Here is an 18,921-nt window from a genome sequence, read left to right on the forward strand (position 1 = left end):
GAGGGGCTCCTGGGTGAGATATATGTTGGATGTTAGATTGATGATGGATAATGGACAGATAAAGATGGATGATGCATGATGAGTGTTGGGGCAATTTATTGGCGGTTTGATGTATCAGGTCAGTAGTTGGGTGACTGGATGATCCAATGGAGGAAAAGGTTAAAAAACCATGTAAAAGGCTTTGATGTAAAAGGTGCATGGAAAGAAACATGATTGGATGGATGGATGGATGGATGGATGGATGGATGGATGGACGGACATTTGGATAAACACATGGATTCTCACATGCATCATCATCCTGTCTCCATTGCAGCCACAGCCAAGAAAGAGGAGCTGCCCTCAGAGGAGCCCCAACCTGAGGACTCCAAAGGAAAAGACCCCGCAACTGATACCACCCCATCTGCAGCCCCCCAGGCACAGGCAGTGCTGGGGGAGCTGAAGGTCTCCAGTGTCACACCCAGCTCTGTGCAGTTGCAGTGGAGTGTCCCCGAGGGCTTCTTTGACTCCTTCATGCTGCAGTACCGGGATGCCCAGGGCCAGCCCCAGGCCCTGCCCGTCGATGGCGGGTCCCGCTCGGTGGTGGTGCCGGGGCTGTCCCCTTCCCAGCGATACCGCTTCCACCTCTATGGGCTGCAGAGTGGGAAAAGGATTGACCATGTCTCCACTGAGGCCATCACTGGTAAGGGGCTGCAAGGACTCCCCCAGAGCCCCTCAGGGAATGAGCTGGAGTGGGGACAGGGCTGGGAGTGGGGCCCAGGGGGAGCTGGGAGGAACTGGGGAACAGGTCTGTACTGGGGGAGCCAGAGAAATGAGGGGAACTAGGGAGCTCGGTGGGCACTGAGGACTGGGGAATTCAGGGGAAAATGGGAACTGGAGGCAACCAGGGATTGGAGGGGACTGGAGATTAGAGGGAGTGCAACACCTGGAGGGACTCTGATCAGCTGGGGCCTGAGGAACTGGGAACAGCTAGGGGAACTGGCTAGAACAATTGGGGGCCTGGGTGAAACTGTGTGGAATTGGGAAATGGGGGGAACTGGGGTGAACTGGGGCTGGGGTGGAGCTGAGGACTGGCAAAGACTGGGCAAAGCTGGGCACTGGGGAGAATTTTGGGGGTACTGTGTAGCTGTGGGCATCTGTGAACTGGGAGGGACAGGGTACTTGGGGGAACTGGAGGAATATGGGGGATTAGTTATTGGGGTGACTAGGGGGAATTTGAGAATTGGAGGGGATTGGGACAGCTCAGTGGGGACCAGGGAGAACAGTGGGGAACTGGGACTAGATGGGGATTGGGAGCAGCTGGGAATGAGGGTACTTGGGAGAACTGAGGGAAACTGGGAGCTGGGGGTAGCCAGAGGACTGCAGGGAACTCGAGATTAGGGACAATGTAGCAGTGGGGGCAACTGGCAGGAGAACCGAGGACTGGGGGAACTGGAGGAACTGGAGGAACTAGGGACAACTGGAGGGTGTGAGGAACTGGGGGAAACAGGACTGGGGTGAACTGGGGGCAACTGGGGACTCAGAGGCCTGGGGGCAACTGGGAGGGGATTGTGAGACACTGGGGGAACTGGGTCTGGGAGGAACTGGAGGGAACTGGAGACTGAAGGGACTGGGGGAAACAGGTCTGAGGGAGATTGAGGGGAGCTGGGAATGGATGTGACTGGAGAATGAGGGGAAACTGTGTCCAGGGGGGGACTGGGGACTAGGGTGGAGATAGGGACTGCTAAGTACTGGGGGAAACTGGGCACTGGGAAGAACTCTGGGGGAACTGGGTGGATCTGGGGACTGGGAGGTACTGAAGGAAACAGGTCTGGCAGGCATTGGGGGAAACTGAGGGTGACTGGGGAAAATGAGGGAGAACTGGGGCATCTCCATTTGGCGCAGTGTGTGGGCAGAGCTGGGGGGCCCGTGGGAGAGTTTGGGGTATGAGCAGAATGCAGGGGGGGGGCGGATTGTAGTGGCAACAGTGGTTTTTGGAGTATCAGTGGGAGATTTTGGGGTGTCAGCTGGGCTGTCTGAGGTGACAGCATTGTGTCCTTCCCCAGGCGCCCCAGGGACCCTCTGGGTGGGCTCTGTGTGGCCCCGTAGTGCCTGGCTGCACTGGGACCCCCTGCACGCCCCCCCTGATGGCTATGAGCTGGAGTATGGCCCCCCTGGCGGACCCCAGCAGGTAACGGTCCCCCAAAGGATCCTAAAAACGCCAGAACACCCAGGGTGTCCCCCCAATATCTCCTTGGGGGACCCCATAACCCCCTGGATTCCTTCAAGTATCCCAGTAATACCCCTGGGGACCCCAATAACACCTGAGGGTATCCCATTACCCTCCTTTGGTAATGGCACCCCAATACACTTCTGGGGGACCCCAATAATGCCTTTGGGCACACCAATACCCTCCCTGGGCACACCAATACCTCCCTGGGGACTCCACTATCCCCCAGGGATACCCCAATACTCATCGTGCCCCCAGACCCTGTGGCTGCCTCCTGAGGCAACGTCGCGGCAGCTGTGGGGGCTAGAGCCGGCAGGACACTATGGGGTGCGGTTGTGGGGCCGAGGGGGAGACCCCCAAACGGCCCCCCTCGAGGCCACCTTTGACACTCGTGAGTGGGGGGAGCTAGGGGTGGGGAGGGGTCATTAGGGGGGTGCACCTGGACCATGGGGTCCTTTTGTGGAGGGCGGGGTTATTGGTAGGGGAAGCTATGTCCCTTGGAGGGAGGGCTGGAACTTTGGAGGACATTTGGACCCCCCGGGTGCTTTTGAGGGGGTGGGTGCGTCCATGGGAGGGGGACACCCGGGGAGGGGTTGGGTTATGGTGGGGGGGCACCCAAACACCTGAGTCCTTTTGGAAGAAGGGGGTTATTTGGGGGGGTGGGGGGCAGTACACAACCAGACACTTGGGTCTTTTGGGTGTTGGTGTCCTGGAGTGAGCGGGGGTCCCAGGTATCTGGGTCCCTTGGGGGGGTTACCTGGGGGGTGCCCGGGTCCTTTGGGGGAAGGGTTGGGTTGATGGGCAAGGGTGGGTCCTTGAGAGAGGCACCCCATTACCTGGGTCCGTTTGGGGGGGCTGGGTCCTTGGGGAGGGGGGGTGTTGTTTTGTGGGACTAGGACAAGGACAGCTGGGTCACTGGAGAGGGGAAAACCTATTGCAGGACACCTGTACCCCTGGGTCCTTTTTGGGGGGGGACTGTGTCCTTCGGCGGGACAGCTGGATCATCTGGGGGTGGCTGAGATCCTGGGGATGGCACCAAGACACCTGAGTTCCTAAGGGACACATTGGGGTGTCGCCTGAGTCCTTTTGGGAGGGTTGTGTCCTTCGTGGGGGGTGAATACTGGGGGTTCGGGCTGGGTCCTGGGGAGGGCGGTTATTGGGTGGGGAACACCCGACCCCCTGGGTCCCTGATAGGGGTGGGGCAGTTATTGAGTCGGGGATTCTGCGTCTTTCTGGGGAGGGGGCACCAGCACCTCTGAGTCCGCAGAAGCCCTTGGGGTGTCTGAGGGGACCCTCGTGTCCCCCCAGCCCCCCTCCCTCACTCGCACCCCCGGGACTGCGCCGAGGAGCAGCTGAACGGGCCGGGCCCCTCGCGGGAGACCCTCATCTTCCTCCGGGGGGACCCGGCCCGGCCCCTCAGGGTCTTCTGTGACATGGAGACAGACGGCGGCGGCTGGCTGGTGGGACTGGGAGCACTGGGGGCACTGGTGGGGGGAGCTTCTGCAGGGGGTTATGGGAGGCTATATGGAGTTCTGGGGAAGGGTAAGAGGGGCTTTGGGGGCAATAGGGTGTCCTGCAGGAGAAGCAGAGGGTGTTGGGGGGCATTGGGGCGGTTGAGGGGTGATGGGGAGGCACTGGAAGGGGAACTGGGGGGAACTGGGAGGGGCTGGGGGCCTTCTACAGGTTTATGGGAGAGAAATAGGGGTATGGGGAGTCAGGGGGGTTTTGGGGTGCCCCTGACTCCCCCTCCCCAGGTGTTCCAGCGCCGCCAGGACGGGAGCACTGACTTCTGGAGAGGGTGGGAGTCGTACGCCCGCGGCTTTGGCAACGTCAGCGGCGAATTCTGGCTCGGTGAGGGGGGCACTGGGGGTTTGGGGGGACCCCGGGGCTGGAGGAGACATGTAAAAATGTGAGGGTACGTGGGGCCAACGGAGGCTCTCTGGGGGTTTGGGGGACGGGAGAACTTTGAGGTGGCAGCAGGGAGTACTCAGTGGGGCCCCAGAACTTCGGGGATCGCCAGGGGGCCAAGGGGGGGGACTCATAGGATCCAGGGGAGGTCCAGGCAATTGGGAGTCAGGTTGTGGGGGTGCAGGGAACAAGGCACTGACCAAGGAGACTGGGGAGTTCGAGCAAGGGTTTGGAGGGACTCGGGGGATCCCCAGACGTTCAGGTCTGGTTTTGGGGCCCCAGGGGTCCGGGAAGGACTTGGAGGGTCTCCAGGAGTTTCGTGGGGGAGCATCCAGGAGTTCAGGGTGATCCCGAAGGGTCCAGGGGGCACTTGAGGGGTCCCCAGGCGTTTGAGGGGTCCCCAGTATTTCAGGGGACACGCAGGAGAGGAGTTGGGAGGGGGGGAGAACTCGGGGGGCCCACAGGATTTCTGGGGGTGCTGGACGATTTTGGGGCGCAGGCAACGAGGCGCTGCACGAGCTGACGACCGCGACCCCTACGGAGCTGCGCGTTGACCTGCGGACTGCCCGCGACTCTGCCTTCGCGCTCTATCGCGACTTCGCTGTCGGCGGCGCCGAGGAGCGATATCGGCTCAGAGTGGGAGCGTTCAGCGGCACCGCCGGTGCGCAGAGCGGGGTCGGGGGGTCCCGGGGACGTTGGGGAATTCTGTGGGTCCTGGTGGGATTCTGGATCCCTGGGGGTTTTGGGGCCCACTAGCTGGCAGGGGTCTGTGAAGTCCCTGGTGGGTTTTAGGGTCCTTGGGGTGTTTTGGGAATCTTTGGTGCGTTTTTGGGGCCTCTGGGGGTTTCTGGTGGGTTTTGGTGGTTCCTGGTGGGTTTGGGGGTCCCTGGGGGCGCTGACAGCGCCCCCCGCAGGGGACGCCCTCTCCTACCACTCGGGCAGCCCCTTCTCGACACGGGACCGGGACTTCCGAGACCCTCGGGACCGCCGGGACCCCTCGGGGCGGCCCCGGCCCCCCCCCTGCGCCGTGGCCTACGGGGGAGCCTGGTGGTACCGCAACTGCCACTACGCCAACCTGAACGGGCGCTACGGGACCCCCCGAGACCACCAGGTACCAGGGCGAGGGGGGGCCATGGAGAAGGGGGCTGGGGGGTTATGGAGGGGCTATGAGGGAATTTGGGGGGGTCTGAGGGGGCTTTGCAAGGGGCTGTTGGGCATTTTTAGGGGGCTGTAGGAGGCTTGGGGGGGCTGTGGGAGTGGATAGGGAGGTCTGGGGGTGCCTTTAGATGGACTATAGGACTATGGTGGGGTTGAGGGTGTATGAGGGAACCTGTGGCGAGATCTGTGGGGGTCTCTAAGGGTCTCATAGGGCTCTGTGGAAAACAGGGTCTATGTGACTCTATAGTGCCTGTTGGGATCTATGTGATTTCTGGGGGTCTGTCTGTAGAGATCTGTGAGGGTCCATGAGTGCCCATAGAAATCTATGAGGGTCTATGGGGGTCTCTATGGTCTGTAGGACTCTACGGGGACTTAAGGGGGAATCTCTGGAAATCTACAAGGGTTCTGATCCCTCCTTCCCCACAGGGCATCCACTGGTTCCCCTGGAAAGGCTTCAACGTCTCTATCCCCTTCACCGAGATGAAGCTGCGGCCACAGCGTGGCTGAGGGGGCTGGGGGGGAGGGGTCCCTGAGTGCTGGGGTTAGGGGATCCCAAAGTCTGGGGGGCCCCCTGGGTGCTGAGGGGTCCCAGATGGGACTTGGGGAGACTCAAAGGTGAAACTTTTATTGGGGGGTAATAAAAGCTGATGGTGACTCCCCGGTCCTGTGGTGAACCAGGAACTGGGGTGGGAGAGAGCACAGAGTCAGACTGAGGTCAGGGTCATTCCAGAGTCAAGGTCATCCCCTTGGTGAGGAGGGCAGCTGCAAATGGTTCTTGCAGTTCTGGTCCCAGTGTCGCTTGAAGTGCTGGACCCAATCCCCCACTGGCCCTGCTGAGATGTCCCAGCCTGGGCAACATGAACATGTGGACAGGGATGGGGTGGGATGGGATGAACCATCCAGTGAAGCCAAAAACAGAGGTCACGGGGTCAGGGAAAACAATGCCCTAGAACACCCTGGGTGTCCTCCTGAGACTCAGAGATGGATCTGTGTCATGGTCATGCTGTGGTCACATCATCGTTGTCTCCTGGTCATGGTCATCTTATTATCACAGGCACCTCATGGTTGTGTCATCGTAATTTTGTGTCACAATGAGCCCATGGTCATCTCCATTTCATGGTCATGTCACGGTCACTCAGCTCCTGACATGGAGTGGGAATTCAATCCCTGACCTAGGTGTGAGGGTCCAATCCCTGATCTGGGGTTGAGGTTCTGTCCCTGCAAAGCCACTTTTTGTCCCTGGGTCATGGATCTCTTCCAGCACCTCAGGATTCCTGGGGTCCTTTATCCCACGATAAAGATTGGGAAAGGCTCCAGCAGTTGGGGCTCCATGAGCAGCTAAATCTCACTGGAGTGCACGGCCTGGGGTCCTACCAGAACTGCTCCAGAGGTAGGGATGGGATCTACACAGAAAGGTGCTGGCACAGGTGACAGACAGCCACAGCTGCATCTGTGCCCAGCCCTTGTGGGGACCCCATGTCCTGAGGGCTTCCTGCTCCAGGAGGAATCCTGGACTCCAGCTGGCCCCAGCCCGAAGGGCAAACCCTGCTCAGGGCCAGCGCTGGGCCGAGGGCAGGGCAGGGCCATCCCTGGGGCCAGGGGCTCTGTGGGAGCTGTGTCCCAGTGCCAGCCCAGTCTGGAGCCACGGCCCTGCTGGGACCCGATGTCAGGGACAGCTGAGCAGAGCAGGATTGGGGTGATGCAGCAGGACACAGTGGTCCTAGGTGGGACGGTGGGGCTGGGCAGGGGATCTTCCCCCAGGGGCCTGGAGCAGTTTGGGGCAGCAGTGCTGGGAATGGGCTGGAGCTGGGCACCGTGACCACCCCAGCACTGCCCCACGCCCAGCCATGGTGTCCCAATGCCACCATTCCCAAGCGCTCTCCAGTGCCTCCAGAGACTGGAGATCCTTTTCATGCAGCTCTTCCCGTTGCCTGTGACCCTGCTGTCCTTCTCACCTTGTTTTCCCTGATCCCAGGGTCCTGGTGTCCCAGCAAGAGGGGCCAGTCCAGACCCCGTTCAGCCAATAGATTTGACAGGAGTAAGGGGTGACACATGGAGATGTTGGGTTTGAGGCTGGGGTCAGCCCCAGGGGAATTCCAGAAAGAAAGGCTGCGCTGGGAGCTGAGGGGCCCTGGAGATGGAGTGATCTGCCTCTGGGAGCTGTTGGTGGGTGGCTTCACGTTATAGCTGTGGGATCACCAGCACAGCATGGCCAGTGCTCAGGGCTGGTCTCCTCAACCCCAGCCATGCCCAGAGCCTCAGCCCTTCCAGGGAAAGCTGCTCCATGCGCAAAGCTGGATGTTTAGAAGGGTCCATGGGTGTCCTGCCTGGTGGTGTCAGCACCTCTGAGAGGATCCACTGCGCCCAGAAAGAGGGAACACATGGTACCTCTGCTAGCAGTGACACATACATATGGAACTGGTAATATTTTGGATCTAGAGACTCAGGATCCCACATTTTGCCTCCCTGTTGATGCGCACAACTATCACAAGAGATAGAAACCAACAAGAACACACAGTGTCACACGGTCCATCTTTTGATCTGACACTGGCTAGATGAGAGGTACCCAGCAAAGCTCCTTTATGACTGCTCTTCTCAGCAGAAAGGGGAGAGAAAATATACGGAAAGGCTCATGCCTTGAGATAAGGGCGGGGAGAAATATCTCACTGATCACTGTGAAAACAGACTCAAATAGAGAAATTTAGCTGAAGTTATTGCCAAAAACATCAGAAAATGTTGAGAAGTAAAACAAGTCCAACAAGCAGCTTGGCCCCATTATTCCTCCTTCCTGAGCTCTCCCTCCTCCCCGTAGGATGATCATGATCTCTCCAAGGACACAAAAATGACACATAAAACAGTTTTAATAAAATCAAAAAAACACTCAAATTCCTACAGAAAATACAGCATAAAAAGCAAAACCTGGACTTCAGAAACACAAAAGGCCCTGAACTAACAGAAGGCACTGGCCCCTTTCCTACACCTCCCCACAAATTAATGCCTCGAGAGCCGACAAGAGGCCAAGGACAGCCACAGGGAGCTGCATGTCCCTGAGCACACACCCAGCAACACCTTCCCAGCTGCTGCAGATCCCACTGCACATCCAAAGCCCCGGCACCTTGCTGGTACATGAGTCACCTCAAACCTCACCTGACACACCCCACCAGGACCTGCGGCCATGGGGACTCTCAACAATGCTGGATCATACATCTGGGCTGGCCAGAACGTCCCAGGCTCAACCGGACACCTGCAAGAAGCACAAAACATTCCAGGTTTAGGGCCACGCTGACCAGAGCTGCCACTTCCCGCCTCCACACTCCCACCTGGAGCTGCACCAGCCCAGCTGCACACGCAGAACCTGCACAGCCCTGCCAGCACACGGGGGCTCAGGGACACCCTGAGACAACATTCCCACACGCACCTGGACACAAACTGCCAAGCCATGGAACTCGGGCCACGTGAGAGCCCTGCCGGGGCACAGAACCCACGGCTCAGCCCACCGGGCAATGGGGCAGATCCCAACCAAGTCCCCCTCTCCTCAAGCTGCCTCCCAGGCTGGCACGAGGACTCGATCCCACAAGTGGGAAAAGCTGCACTGCCGGAGCGATCGGGGGCTTGCCGGGCCTCAGAGTAATTCTAGAGCTAAAGCGGTGAGAGACATCAGCTCTGCTCAGATAATACATGCCAGCGCTCATCCCAGGCCCGACAAGTGCTGTTCAACCATCTAAGGTCTAGAGAGAAGGAAACAAGGCTGACAGAGAAGAAAGTATCCCCCAGAAAGACAACTCCCGGAATTGACCTGAAAATCACCTCTGGGTGGGTGTGGTGTGGTGGAGGCCATGGCCCACAGACCCAATCCCCTGAGGTTTGCACACACTCCCCCCAGCCACAGGCTTGGAAGAGAGGTTTTCGGTGTGTGCCACAACTTCTGGTCAGAGGCAGTGAACACCCATCTTTCCTTACAAAAATGGGCTCCGTTGTAAAAACCACCAGCCCAGTAAGGGAACACAAAAACGGGACATTCATGTGAGGGGCAGCTGAGCAGGGGCTAGAAACCATCAAAGACCCCCAAATATCCTCACACGCCTTTCCATTTCCTGAGGCCTTCACCAGAGCAATGGAATGCAACAGATCCAGAGTCTGTTGCCAGACACTGTGTCAAACTTGCAAACCCCCTCATCCCCTTCCCTGGAGAGGAACCTGAGCATTCCCAACTGGCTGTCACAAAATTTAATGCATTGGAGCAAACTGCCAGCAACACCTTCCCAGCTGCTGCAGATCCCACTGCACATCCAACCCCGGGATCCCTGAGACCTCGCTGGCACCGGAGTCACCACAAGCCTCACCTGACACCACCGTGACCTGCGGCCATGGGGACTCTCAACAATGCTGGATCATACATCTGGGCTGGCCAGAACGTCCCAGGCTCAACCGGACACCTGCAAGAAGCACAAAACATTCCAGGTTTAGGGCCACGCTGACCAGAGCTGCCACTTCCCGCCTCCACACTCCCACCTGGAGCTGCACCAGCCCAGCTGCACATGCAGAACCTGCACAGCTCTGCCAGCATACGGGGGCTCAGGGACACCCTGAGACAACATTCCCACACGCACCTGGACACAAACTGCCAAGCCATGGAACTCGGGCCACGTGAGAGCCCTGCCGGGGCACAGAACCCACGGCTCAGCCCACCGGGCAATGGGGCAGATCCCAACCAAGTCCCCCTCTCCTCAAGCTGCCTCCCAGGCTGGCACGAGGACTCGATCCCACAAGTGGGAAAAGCTCCACTGCCGGAGCGATCGGGGGCTTGCCGGGCCTCAGAGGAATTCTAGAGCTAAAGCGGTGAGAGACATCAGCTCCGCTCAGATAATACATGCCAGCGCTCATCCCGGGCCCGACAAGTGCCTCCTCCTCCTCCTCCTCCTGGGCCCGGCCCTCCCAGCCCGGAGCCACCGTTGCCAGCGCGGGACGCTCCCTGCGCCTGCAGCCGGGCCCCGCAGCGCAGCCCTTGGAGCTGCCCCTTCCACAGCCCCGGCACTGGCACCCTCAGGGGCTCTCCCTGGGCAGCTCTGTGCTCCATCCGCCGACAACAATGCCTCTCACCCCCCATCCCCCTCCCTTCCCATCTTTGAGACACCGAAACACTGTGGTCAATAGCTCACACATTGCTACGAAGGATACTTTGCCCTTTTAGGAATGAACAGTGTAAAGATGCTGCAACCACTGAAGCCCAGCCCTCCCTGCTTCGGACTGTGACTTTAGCTGCCTAAGGGAAGCTGACACAGATAATGTGACACTGCTGTTCAACCATCTAAGGTCTAGAGAGAAGGGAACAAGGCTGACAGAGAAGAAAGTATCCCCCAGAAAGACAACTCCCGGATTGACCTGAAAATCACCTCTGGGTGGGTGTGGTGTGGTGGAGGCCATGGCCCACAGACCCAATCCCCTGAGCTTTGCACACACTCCCCCCAGCCACAGGCTTGGAAGAGAAGTTTTCGGTGTGTGCCACAACTTCTGGTCAGAGGCAGTGAACACCCATCCTCCCTTACAAAAATGGGCTCAGTTGTAAAAACCACAACCCGCAGGCCACACACACACACGGGACATTCATGTGAGGGGCAGCTGAGGAGGGGCTAGAAACCATCAAAGACCCCCAAATAGCCTCACACTCCTTTCCATTTCCTGAGGCCTTCACCAGAGCACTGCATCTGACGCAACAGATCCAGAGTCTGTTGCCAGATACCGTGTCAAAGATGACCCCCCTTCCTGGGGAGGTACCTGGACATTCCCACCTGGCTGTCATGAATAATAATCCATGTGACTCATAGGGGGATCCTCAACACCCAGATGACCCCATGGAGAGACCCAATGCGATGCCCTTCAGACCCACGGAGTAGTGATATCTTCTCCCTTATCTATCGCCATCTTTCTCTACTCTCCTTGCCCCCCTCCCTTTTTCTATTTCTGTCTCATTTACACTTAAATAAAATCCCTACTATTGACTTTGGGTTATGGTCTTGTTGGCACCTCGGTTCAGGCAGACGCATTTCTCCAAAAAATTTGATAAGCACATCATAACACCATCGCCTCCTGCTGCTGCCAGGGAGAGCAGTCGGGGCTCCTTCCCCTGCCCCAGGCTGGCATCCCTCCCACAGCACACAGCTCTCCAACAACTTCTCCTCAGCGGCTCCCTGTCCTCAGGCTGCTCCAAGTGCACCGGGACCTCCTCTGCATCTCTGACAGCAAACAACTTGGCCAGCTTCCCAAAAAACAGCAACTTCCAGACCTTTCCAGGGTGGAAAGAAGGAAGGCTGCCTCCTCTGGAATTACGAACATCCATGGGTTGCCTTTGCCTTCCCCCCAGTGCCCCCCAGCTGCTCAGGTCTCTGCCTGTTTGTTCACCCACTCTAACTAAGGGGTGGGTGGGAAGCAGGGACAGGGCCTCAGAGGACACCAGCACGAGACCAGCACCGCCCCCGTGACATGGGACAAGGGACAGCCATCATTGCAGGCTGGGAACAACAGCTCCTGGGTGACACAGGACCTGTGCCACCAGGGAAGGGACAGGGAACACCATCACTATGGACTCAACCCTGGGACACCCACGTGAAACCACTGCCACCGTCCCCCTCGGCGCCACCTCCTGCCTGCAGGGACCTGAGGCTCAGCGGCTTTGCCCAGTCACAGTCGGGATGAGGATGCTTGTGTCGCCCAGGATATACAAACGAAACAAGGAATATTATATACCAAGAAAAAAGGGCCACATTCCTGCGGGAAATAAGGCAACAAAGGCCCAACCCGGGGCTCTGCAGACACAAAAGGCCCTGAACAGACAAGCACCCCTGGCCCCCTTCCTACGCCTCCCCCCCACAAAACAATGCCTTGGGAGCTGACAGGAGCCCAGCACAGCCACAGGGAGCTGCCTGTCCCTGAGCACACACCCAGCAACACCGTCCCACCTGCTGCAGATCCCACTGCACATCCAAAGCCCCGGCACCTTGCTGGTACATGAGTCACCTCAAACCTCACCTGACACACCCCACCAGGACCTGCGGCCATGGGGACCCTCAACAATGCTGGATCATACATCTGGGCTGGCCAGAACATCCCAGGCTCAACCGGACACCTGCAAGAAGCACAAAACATTCCAGGTTTACGGCCACGCTGACCAGAGCTGCCACTTCCCGCCTCCACACTCCCACCTGGAGCTGCACCAGCCCAGCTGCACACGCAGAACCTGCACAGCTCTGCCAGCACACGGGGGCTCAGGGACACCCTGAGACAACATTCCCACACGCACCTGGACACAAACTGCTAAGCCATGGAACTCGGGCCACGTGAGAGCCCTGCCGGGGCACAGAACCCACGGCTCAGCCCACCGGGCAATGGGGCAGCTCCCAACCAAGTCCCCCTCTCCTCAAGCTGGCTCCCAGGCTGGCACGAGGACTCGATCCCACAAGTGGGAAAAGCTGCACTGCCGGAGCGATCGGGGGCTTGCCGGGCCTCAGAGTAATTCTAGAGCTAAAGCGGTGAGAGACATCAGCTCTGCTCAGATAATACATGCCAGCGCTCATCCCAGGCCCGACAAGTGCTGTTCAACCATTTAAGGTCTAGAGAGAAGGAAACAAGGCTGACAGAGAAGAAAGTATCCCCCAGAAAGACAACTCCCAGAATTGACCTGAAAATCACCTCTGGGTGGGTGTGGTGTGGTGGAGGCCATGGCCCACAGACCCAATCCCCTGAGCTTTGCACACACTCCCCCCAGCCACAGGCTTGGAAGAGAGGTTTTCGGTGTGTGCCACAACTTCTGGTCAGAGGCAGTGAACACCCATCTTCCCTTACAAAAATGGGCTCTGTTGTAAAAACCACCAGCCCAGAAAGGGAACACACAAATGGGACATTCATGTGAGGGGCAGCTGAGGAGGGGCTAGAAACCATCAAAGACCCCCAAATATCCTCACACTCCTTTCCATTTCCTGAGGCCTTCACCAGAGCAATGGAATGCAACAGATCCAGTGTCTGCTGCCAGACACTGTGTCACACTTGCCAACCCCCTCATCCCCTTCCCTGGAGAGGTACCTGAGCATTCCCAACTGGCTGTCACAAAATTTAATGCATTGGAGCAAACCGCCAGCAACACCTTCCCAGCTGCTGCAGATCCCACTGCACATCCAACCCCGGGATCCCTGAGACCTCGCTGGCACCTGAGTCACCACAAGCCTCACCTGACACCACCGTGACCTGCGGCCATGGGGACTCTCAACAATGCTGGATCATACATCTGGGCTGGCCAGAACGTCCCAGGCTCAACCGGACACCTGCAAGAAGCACAAAACATTCCAGGTTTAGGGCCACGCTGACCAGAGCTGCCACTTCCCGCCTCCACACTCCCACCTGGAGCTGCACCAGCCCAGCTGCACACGCAGAACCTGCACAGCTCTGCCAGCACACGGGGGCTCAGGGACACCCTGAGACAACATTCCCACACGCACCTGGACACAAACTGCCAAGCCATGGAACTCGGGCCACGTGAGAGCCCTGCCGGGGCACAGAACCCACGGCTCAGCCCACCGGGCAATGGGGCAGATCCCAACCAAGTCCCCCTCTCCTCAAGCTGCCACCCAGGCTGCCACGAGGACTCGATCCCACAAGTGGGAAAAGCTCCACTGCCGGAGCGATCGGGGGCTTGCCGGGCCTCAGAGTAATTCTAGAGCTAAAGCGGTGAAAGACATCAGCTCCGCTCAGATAATACATGCCAGCGCTCATCCCGGGCCCGACAAGTGCCTCCTTCTCCTCCTCCTCCTCCTGGGCCCGGCCCTCCCAGCCCGGAGCCGCCGTTGCCAGCGCGGGACGCTCCCTGCACCTGCAGCCGGGCCCCGCAGCGCAGCCCTTGGAGCTGCCCCTTCCACAGCCCCGGCACTGGCACCCTCAGGGGCTCTCCCTGGGCAGCTCTGTGCTCCATCCGCCGACAACAATGCCTCTCACCCCCCATCCCCCTCCCTTCCCACCTTTGAGACACCGAAACAGTGTGGTCAGCGGCTCACACTTTGCTATGAAGGATACTTTGCCCTTTTAGGAATGAACAGTGTAAAGATGCTGCAACCACTGAAGCCCAGCCCTCCCTGCTTCGGACTGTGACTTTAGCTGCCTAAGGGAAGCTGACACAGATAAGGTGACACTGCTGTTCAACCATCTAACGTCTAGAGAGAAGGAAACAAGGCTGACAGAGAAGAAAGTATCCCCCAGAAAGACAACTCCCGGAATTGACCTGAAAATCACCTCTGGGTGGGTGTGGTGTGGTGGAGGCCATGGCCCACAGACCCAATCCCCTGAGGTTTGCACACACTCCCCCCAGCCACAGGCTTGGAAGAGAGGTTTTCGGTGTGTGCCACAACTTCTGGTCAGAGGCAGTGAACACCCATCTTCCCTTACAAAAATGGGCTCCGTTGCAAAAACCACCACCGACAGGCCACACACACACATGGGACATTCATGTGAGGGGCAGCTGAGCAGGGGCTAGAAACCATCAAAGACCCCCAAATAGCCTCACACTCCTTTTCATTTCCTGAGGCCTTCACCAGAGCACTGCATCTGACGCAACAGATCCAGGGTCTGTTGCCAGATACCGTGTCAAAGATGATCCCCCTTCCTGGGGAGGTACCTGGCCATTCCCACCTGGCTGTCATGAATAATAATCCATGTGACTCATAGCGGGATCCTCAACACCCAGATGACCCGATGGAGAGACCCAATGCGATGCCCTTCAGACCCACGGAGTAGTGATATCTTCTCCCTTATCTATCGCCATCTTTCTCTACTCTCCTCGCCCCCCTCCCTTTTTCTATTTCTGTCTCATTTACACTTAAATAAAATCCCTACTATTGACTTTGGTTTATGGTCTTGTTGGCACCTCGGTTCAGGCAGACGCATTTCTCCAAAAAATTTGATAAGCACATCATAACACCATCGCCTCCTGCTGCTGCCAGGGAGAGCAGTCGGGGCTCCTTCCCCTGCCCCAGGCTGGCATCCCTCCCACAGCACACAGCTCTCCAACAACTTCTCCACAGCGGCTCCCTGTCCTCAGGCTGCTCCAAGTGCACCGCGACCTCCTCTGCATCTCTGACAGCAAACAACTTGGCCAGCTTCCCAAAAAACAGCAACTTCCAGACCTTTCCAGGGTGGAAAGAAGGAAGGCTGCCTCCTCTGGAATTAGGAACATCCATGGGTTGCCTTTGCCTTCCCCCCAGTGCCCCCCAGCTGCTCAGGTCTCTGCCTGTTTGTTCACCCCCTCTAACTAAGGGGTGGGTGGGAAGCAGGGACAGGGCCTCAGAGGAAACCAGCACCTGACCAGCACCGCCCCTGTGACATGGGACAAGGGACAGCCATCAGTGCAGGCTGGGAACAACAGCTCCTGGGTGACACAGGACCTGTGACACCAGCGAAGGGACAGGGAACACCATCACTATGGACTCAACCCTGGGACACCCATGTGAAACCACTGCCACCGTCCCCCTCGGCGCCACCTCCTGCCTGCAGGGACCTGAGGCTCAGCGGCTTTGCCCAGTCACAGTCGGGATGAGGATGCTTGTGTCGCCCAGGATATACAAACGAAACAAGGAATATTATATACCAAGAAAAAAGGGCCACATTCCTGCGGGAAATAAGGCAACAAAGGCCCAACCCGGGGCTCTGCAGACACAAAAGGCCCTGAACAGACAAGCACCCCTGGCCCCCTTCCTACGCCTCCCCCCCACAAAACAATGCCTTGGGAGCTGACAGGAGCCCAGCACAGCCACAGGGAACTGCCTGTCCCTGAGCACACACCCAGCAACACCGTCCCACCTGCTGCAGATCCCACTGCACATCCAAAGCCCCGGCACGTTGCTGGTACATGAGTCACCCCAAGCCTCACCTGACACACCCCACCAGGACCTGCGGCCATGGGGACTCTCAACAATGCTGGATCATACATCTGGGCTGGCCAGAACGTCCCAGGCTCAAACGGACACCTGCAAGAAGCACAAAACATTCCAGGTTTAGGGCCACGCTGACCAGAGCTGCCACTTCCCGCCTCCACACTCCCACCTCGAGCTGCAACCAGCCCAGCTGCACACGCAGAACCTGCACAGCTCTGCCAGCACACGGGGGCTCAGGGACACCCTGAGACAACATTCCCACATGCACCTGGACACAAACTGCCAAGCCATGGAACTCGGGCCACGTGAGAGCCCTGCCGGGGCACAGAACCCACGGCTCAGCCCACCGGGCAATGGGGCAGATCCCAAACAAGTCCCCCTCTCCTCAAGCTGGCTGCCAGGCTGGCACGAGGACTCCATCCCACAAGTGGGAAAAGCTCCACTGCCGGAGCGATCGGGGGCTTGCCGGGCCTCAGAGGAATTCTAGAGCTAAAGCGGTGAGAGACATCAGCTCCGCTCAGATAATACATGCCAGCGCTCATCCCGGGCCCGACAAGTGCCTCCTCCTCCTCCTCCTCCTGGGCCCGGCCCTCCCAGCCCGGAGCCGCCGTTGCCAGCGCGGGACGCTCCCTGCGCCTGCAGCCGGGCCCCGGCAGCGCAGCCCTTGGCCCGGCGCTGCAGCCGGCGCCGCCGGCGGCAGGGAAACCCCCCCGGCCACAGCCGCGCCGGCACGGCCCTTCCCGCGGCCCCGGCCCGGCGCCGCCATGCGCCGCAGCCTCCTCCCGCCCCGCGCCGCCTCGCCCGGCCCGGCCGCTCCGCCAGCGCCGCGCTCGGGCCAGCGCCTGCGGCACCGCGCCCGTGCACCGGCCCCTTCCACAGCCCCGCCAGCCCCACCTGCCCCGGGCCCGGCCCCGCACCACGCGCCCGCTGCCGCCGCCCGGGCCGCTGCAAGGGACATCCGGCCGCGCCGGGGCGGGACGAGCCGACTACGGGACCCGCCCTCAGCCGCCTCCAACGCCTCTCACCCCCATCCCCCTCCCTTCCCATCTTTGAGACACCGACACACTGTGGTCAGCGGCTCACACTTTACTATGAAGAACATTTTGCCCATTATGGCTGACCTGTTGTAAGATGCTCCGACCACTGAAGCCCAGCCCTCCCTGAGAATGCCTCCTGACGGCAACTTCGGACTGTGACTTTAGCTGCCTAAGGGAAGCTGAGATAGATTAAAGTGAAACAGTTGTTCAACCATCTAAGGTCTAGAGAGAAGGAAACAAGGCTGACAGAGAAGAAAGTATCCCCCAGAAAGACAACTCCCGGAATTGACCTGAAAATCACCTCTGGGTGGGTGTGGTGTGGTGGAGGCCATGGCCCACAGACCCAATCCCCTGAGGTTTGCACACACTCCCCCCAGCCACAGGCTTGGAAGAGAGGTTTTCGGTGTGTGCCACAACTTCTGGTCAGAGGCAGTGAACACCCATCTTTCCCTTACAAAAATGGGCTCCGTTGTAAAAACCACCAGCCCAGTAAGGGAACACAAAAACGGGACATTCATGTGAGGGGCAGCTGAGCAGGGGCTAGAAACCATCAAAGACCCCCAAATATCCTCACACTCCTTTCCATTTCCTGAGGCCTTCACCAGAGCAATGGAATGCAACAGATCCGGGGTCTGCTGCCAGACACTCTGTCAAACTTGCCAACCCCCTCATCCCCTTCCCTGGAGAGGTACCTGAGCATTCCCAAATGGCTGTCACAAAATTTAATGCATTGGAGCAAACCGCCAGCAACACCTTCCCAGCTGCTGCAGATCCCACTGCACATCCAACCCCGGGACCCCTGAGACCTCGCTGGCACCTGAGTCACCACAAGCCTCACCTGACACACCCCACCAGGACCTGCGGCCATGGGGACTCTCAACAATGCTGGATCATACATCTGGGCTGGCCAGAACGTCCCAGGCTCAACCGGACACCTGCAAGAAGCAAAAAACATTCCAGGTTTAGGGCCACGCTGACCAGAGCTGCCACTTCCCGCCTGCACACTCCCACCTGGAGCTGCACCAGCCCAGCTGCACACGCAGAACCTGCACAGCTCTGCCAGCACACGGGGGGCTCAGGGACACCCTGAGACAACATTCCCACACGCACCTGGACACAAACTGCCAAACCATGGAACTCGGGCCACGTGAGAGCCCTGCCGGGGCACAGAACCCACGGCTCAGCCCAACGGGCAATGGGGCAGATCCCAACCAAGTCCCCCTCTCCTCAAGCTGCCTCCCAGGCTGCCACGAGGACTCGATCCCACAAGTGGGAAAAGCTCCACTGCCGGAGCGATCGGGGGCTTGCCGGGCCTCAGAGTAATTCTAGAGCTAAAGTGGTGAGAGACATCAGCTCCGCTCAGATAATACATGCCAGCGCTCATCCCGGGCCCGACAAGTGCCTCTTCCTCCTCCTCCTCCTCCTCCTGGGCCCGGCCCTCCCAGCCCGGAGCCGCCGTTGCCAGCGCGGGACGCTCCCTGCGCCTGCAGCCGGGCCCCGGCAGCGCAGCCCTTGGAGCTGCCCCTTCCACAGCCCCGGCACTGGCACCCTCAGGGGCTCTCCCTGGGCAGCTCTGTGCTCCATCCGCAGACAACAATGCCTCTCACCCCCCATCCCCCTCCCTTCCCATCTTTGAGACACTGAAACACTCTGGTCAACGGCTCACACTTTGCTACGAAGGATACTTTGCCCTTTTAGG

General features: G+C 59.1%; 1 protein-coding gene, 2 long non-coding RNA genes and 6 other non-coding genes across 9 annotated transcripts in view; 1 reads left to right on the forward strand and 8 right to left on the reverse strand.

Annotated features, from left to right (window-relative positions):
- Positions 1 to 5,929, forward strand: part of LOC119696381 (tenascin-X-like) — a 35,856-nt gene extending 29,927 nt beyond the window's left edge. Inside the window, 8 exon segments of the mRNA XM_038126097.1 lie at positions 314 to 679; positions 2,043 to 2,167; positions 2,465 to 2,597; positions 3,515 to 3,666; positions 3,961 to 4,057; positions 4,614 to 4,775; positions 5,029 to 5,225; positions 5,699 to 5,929. Coding sequence (XP_037982025.1) covers positions 314 to 679; positions 2,043 to 2,167; positions 2,465 to 2,597; positions 3,515 to 3,666; positions 3,961 to 4,057; positions 4,614 to 4,775; positions 5,029 to 5,225; positions 5,699 to 5,779 — 1,313 coding nt within the window. The 3' untranslated portion in view covers positions 5,780 to 5,929.
- Positions 5,930 to 8,115: 2,186 nt separating this feature from the next.
- LOC119696395 lies at positions 8,116 to 8,954 on the reverse strand. The gene is made up of 2 exons (XR_005255569.1): positions 8,691 to 8,954; positions 8,116 to 8,516 (listed from the first exon to the last, which is right to left on the reverse strand). It is a non-coding gene; the product is annotated as an uncharacterized LOC119696395 (long non-coding RNA).
- Positions 8,889 to 8,972, reverse strand: LOC119696457. The gene has a single exon (XR_005255593.1). It is a non-coding gene; the product is annotated as a small nucleolar RNA SNORD45 (small nucleolar RNA).
- Positions 8,973 to 10,080: 1,108 nt separating this feature from the next.
- On the reverse strand, positions 10,081 to 10,164 carry LOC119696452. Its single transcript, XR_005255588.1, has one exon. It is a non-coding gene; the product is annotated as a small nucleolar RNA SNORD45 (small nucleolar RNA).
- Positions 10,165 to 12,767: 2,603 nt separating this feature from the next.
- On the reverse strand, positions 12,768 to 12,851 carry LOC119696458. Its single transcript, XR_005255594.1, has one exon. It is a non-coding gene; the product is annotated as a small nucleolar RNA SNORD45 (small nucleolar RNA).
- A 173-nt stretch (positions 12,852 to 13,024) lies between these two features.
- On the reverse strand, positions 13,025 to 18,161 carry LOC119696390. The gene is made up of 3 exons (XR_005255561.1): positions 18,061 to 18,161; positions 16,182 to 16,278; positions 13,025 to 13,587 (listed from the first exon to the last, which is right to left on the reverse strand). It is a non-coding gene; the product is annotated as an uncharacterized LOC119696390 (long non-coding RNA).
- Positions 13,960 to 14,043, reverse strand: LOC119696449. Its single transcript, XR_005255585.1, has one exon. It is a non-coding gene; the product is annotated as a small nucleolar RNA SNORD45 (small nucleolar RNA).
- LOC119696453 lies at positions 16,652 to 16,735 on the reverse strand. Its single transcript, XR_005255589.1, has one exon. It is a non-coding gene; the product is annotated as a small nucleolar RNA SNORD45 (small nucleolar RNA).
- A 369-nt stretch (positions 18,162 to 18,530) lies between the features above and the next one.
- LOC119696447 lies at positions 18,531 to 18,614 on the reverse strand. Its single transcript, XR_005255583.1, has one exon. It is a non-coding gene; the product is annotated as a small nucleolar RNA SNORD45 (small nucleolar RNA).
- Between the last annotated feature and the right edge of the window lie 307 nt (positions 18,615 to 18,921).

The sequence above is a fragment of the Motacilla alba genome, unplaced genomic scaffold (assembly GCF_015832195.1).
Source record: "Motacilla alba alba isolate MOTALB_02 unplaced genomic scaffold, Motacilla_alba_V1.0_pri HiC_scaffold_28, whole genome shotgun sequence".
NCBI lineage: Eukaryota > Metazoa > Chordata > Aves > Passeriformes > Motacillidae > Motacilla > Motacilla alba.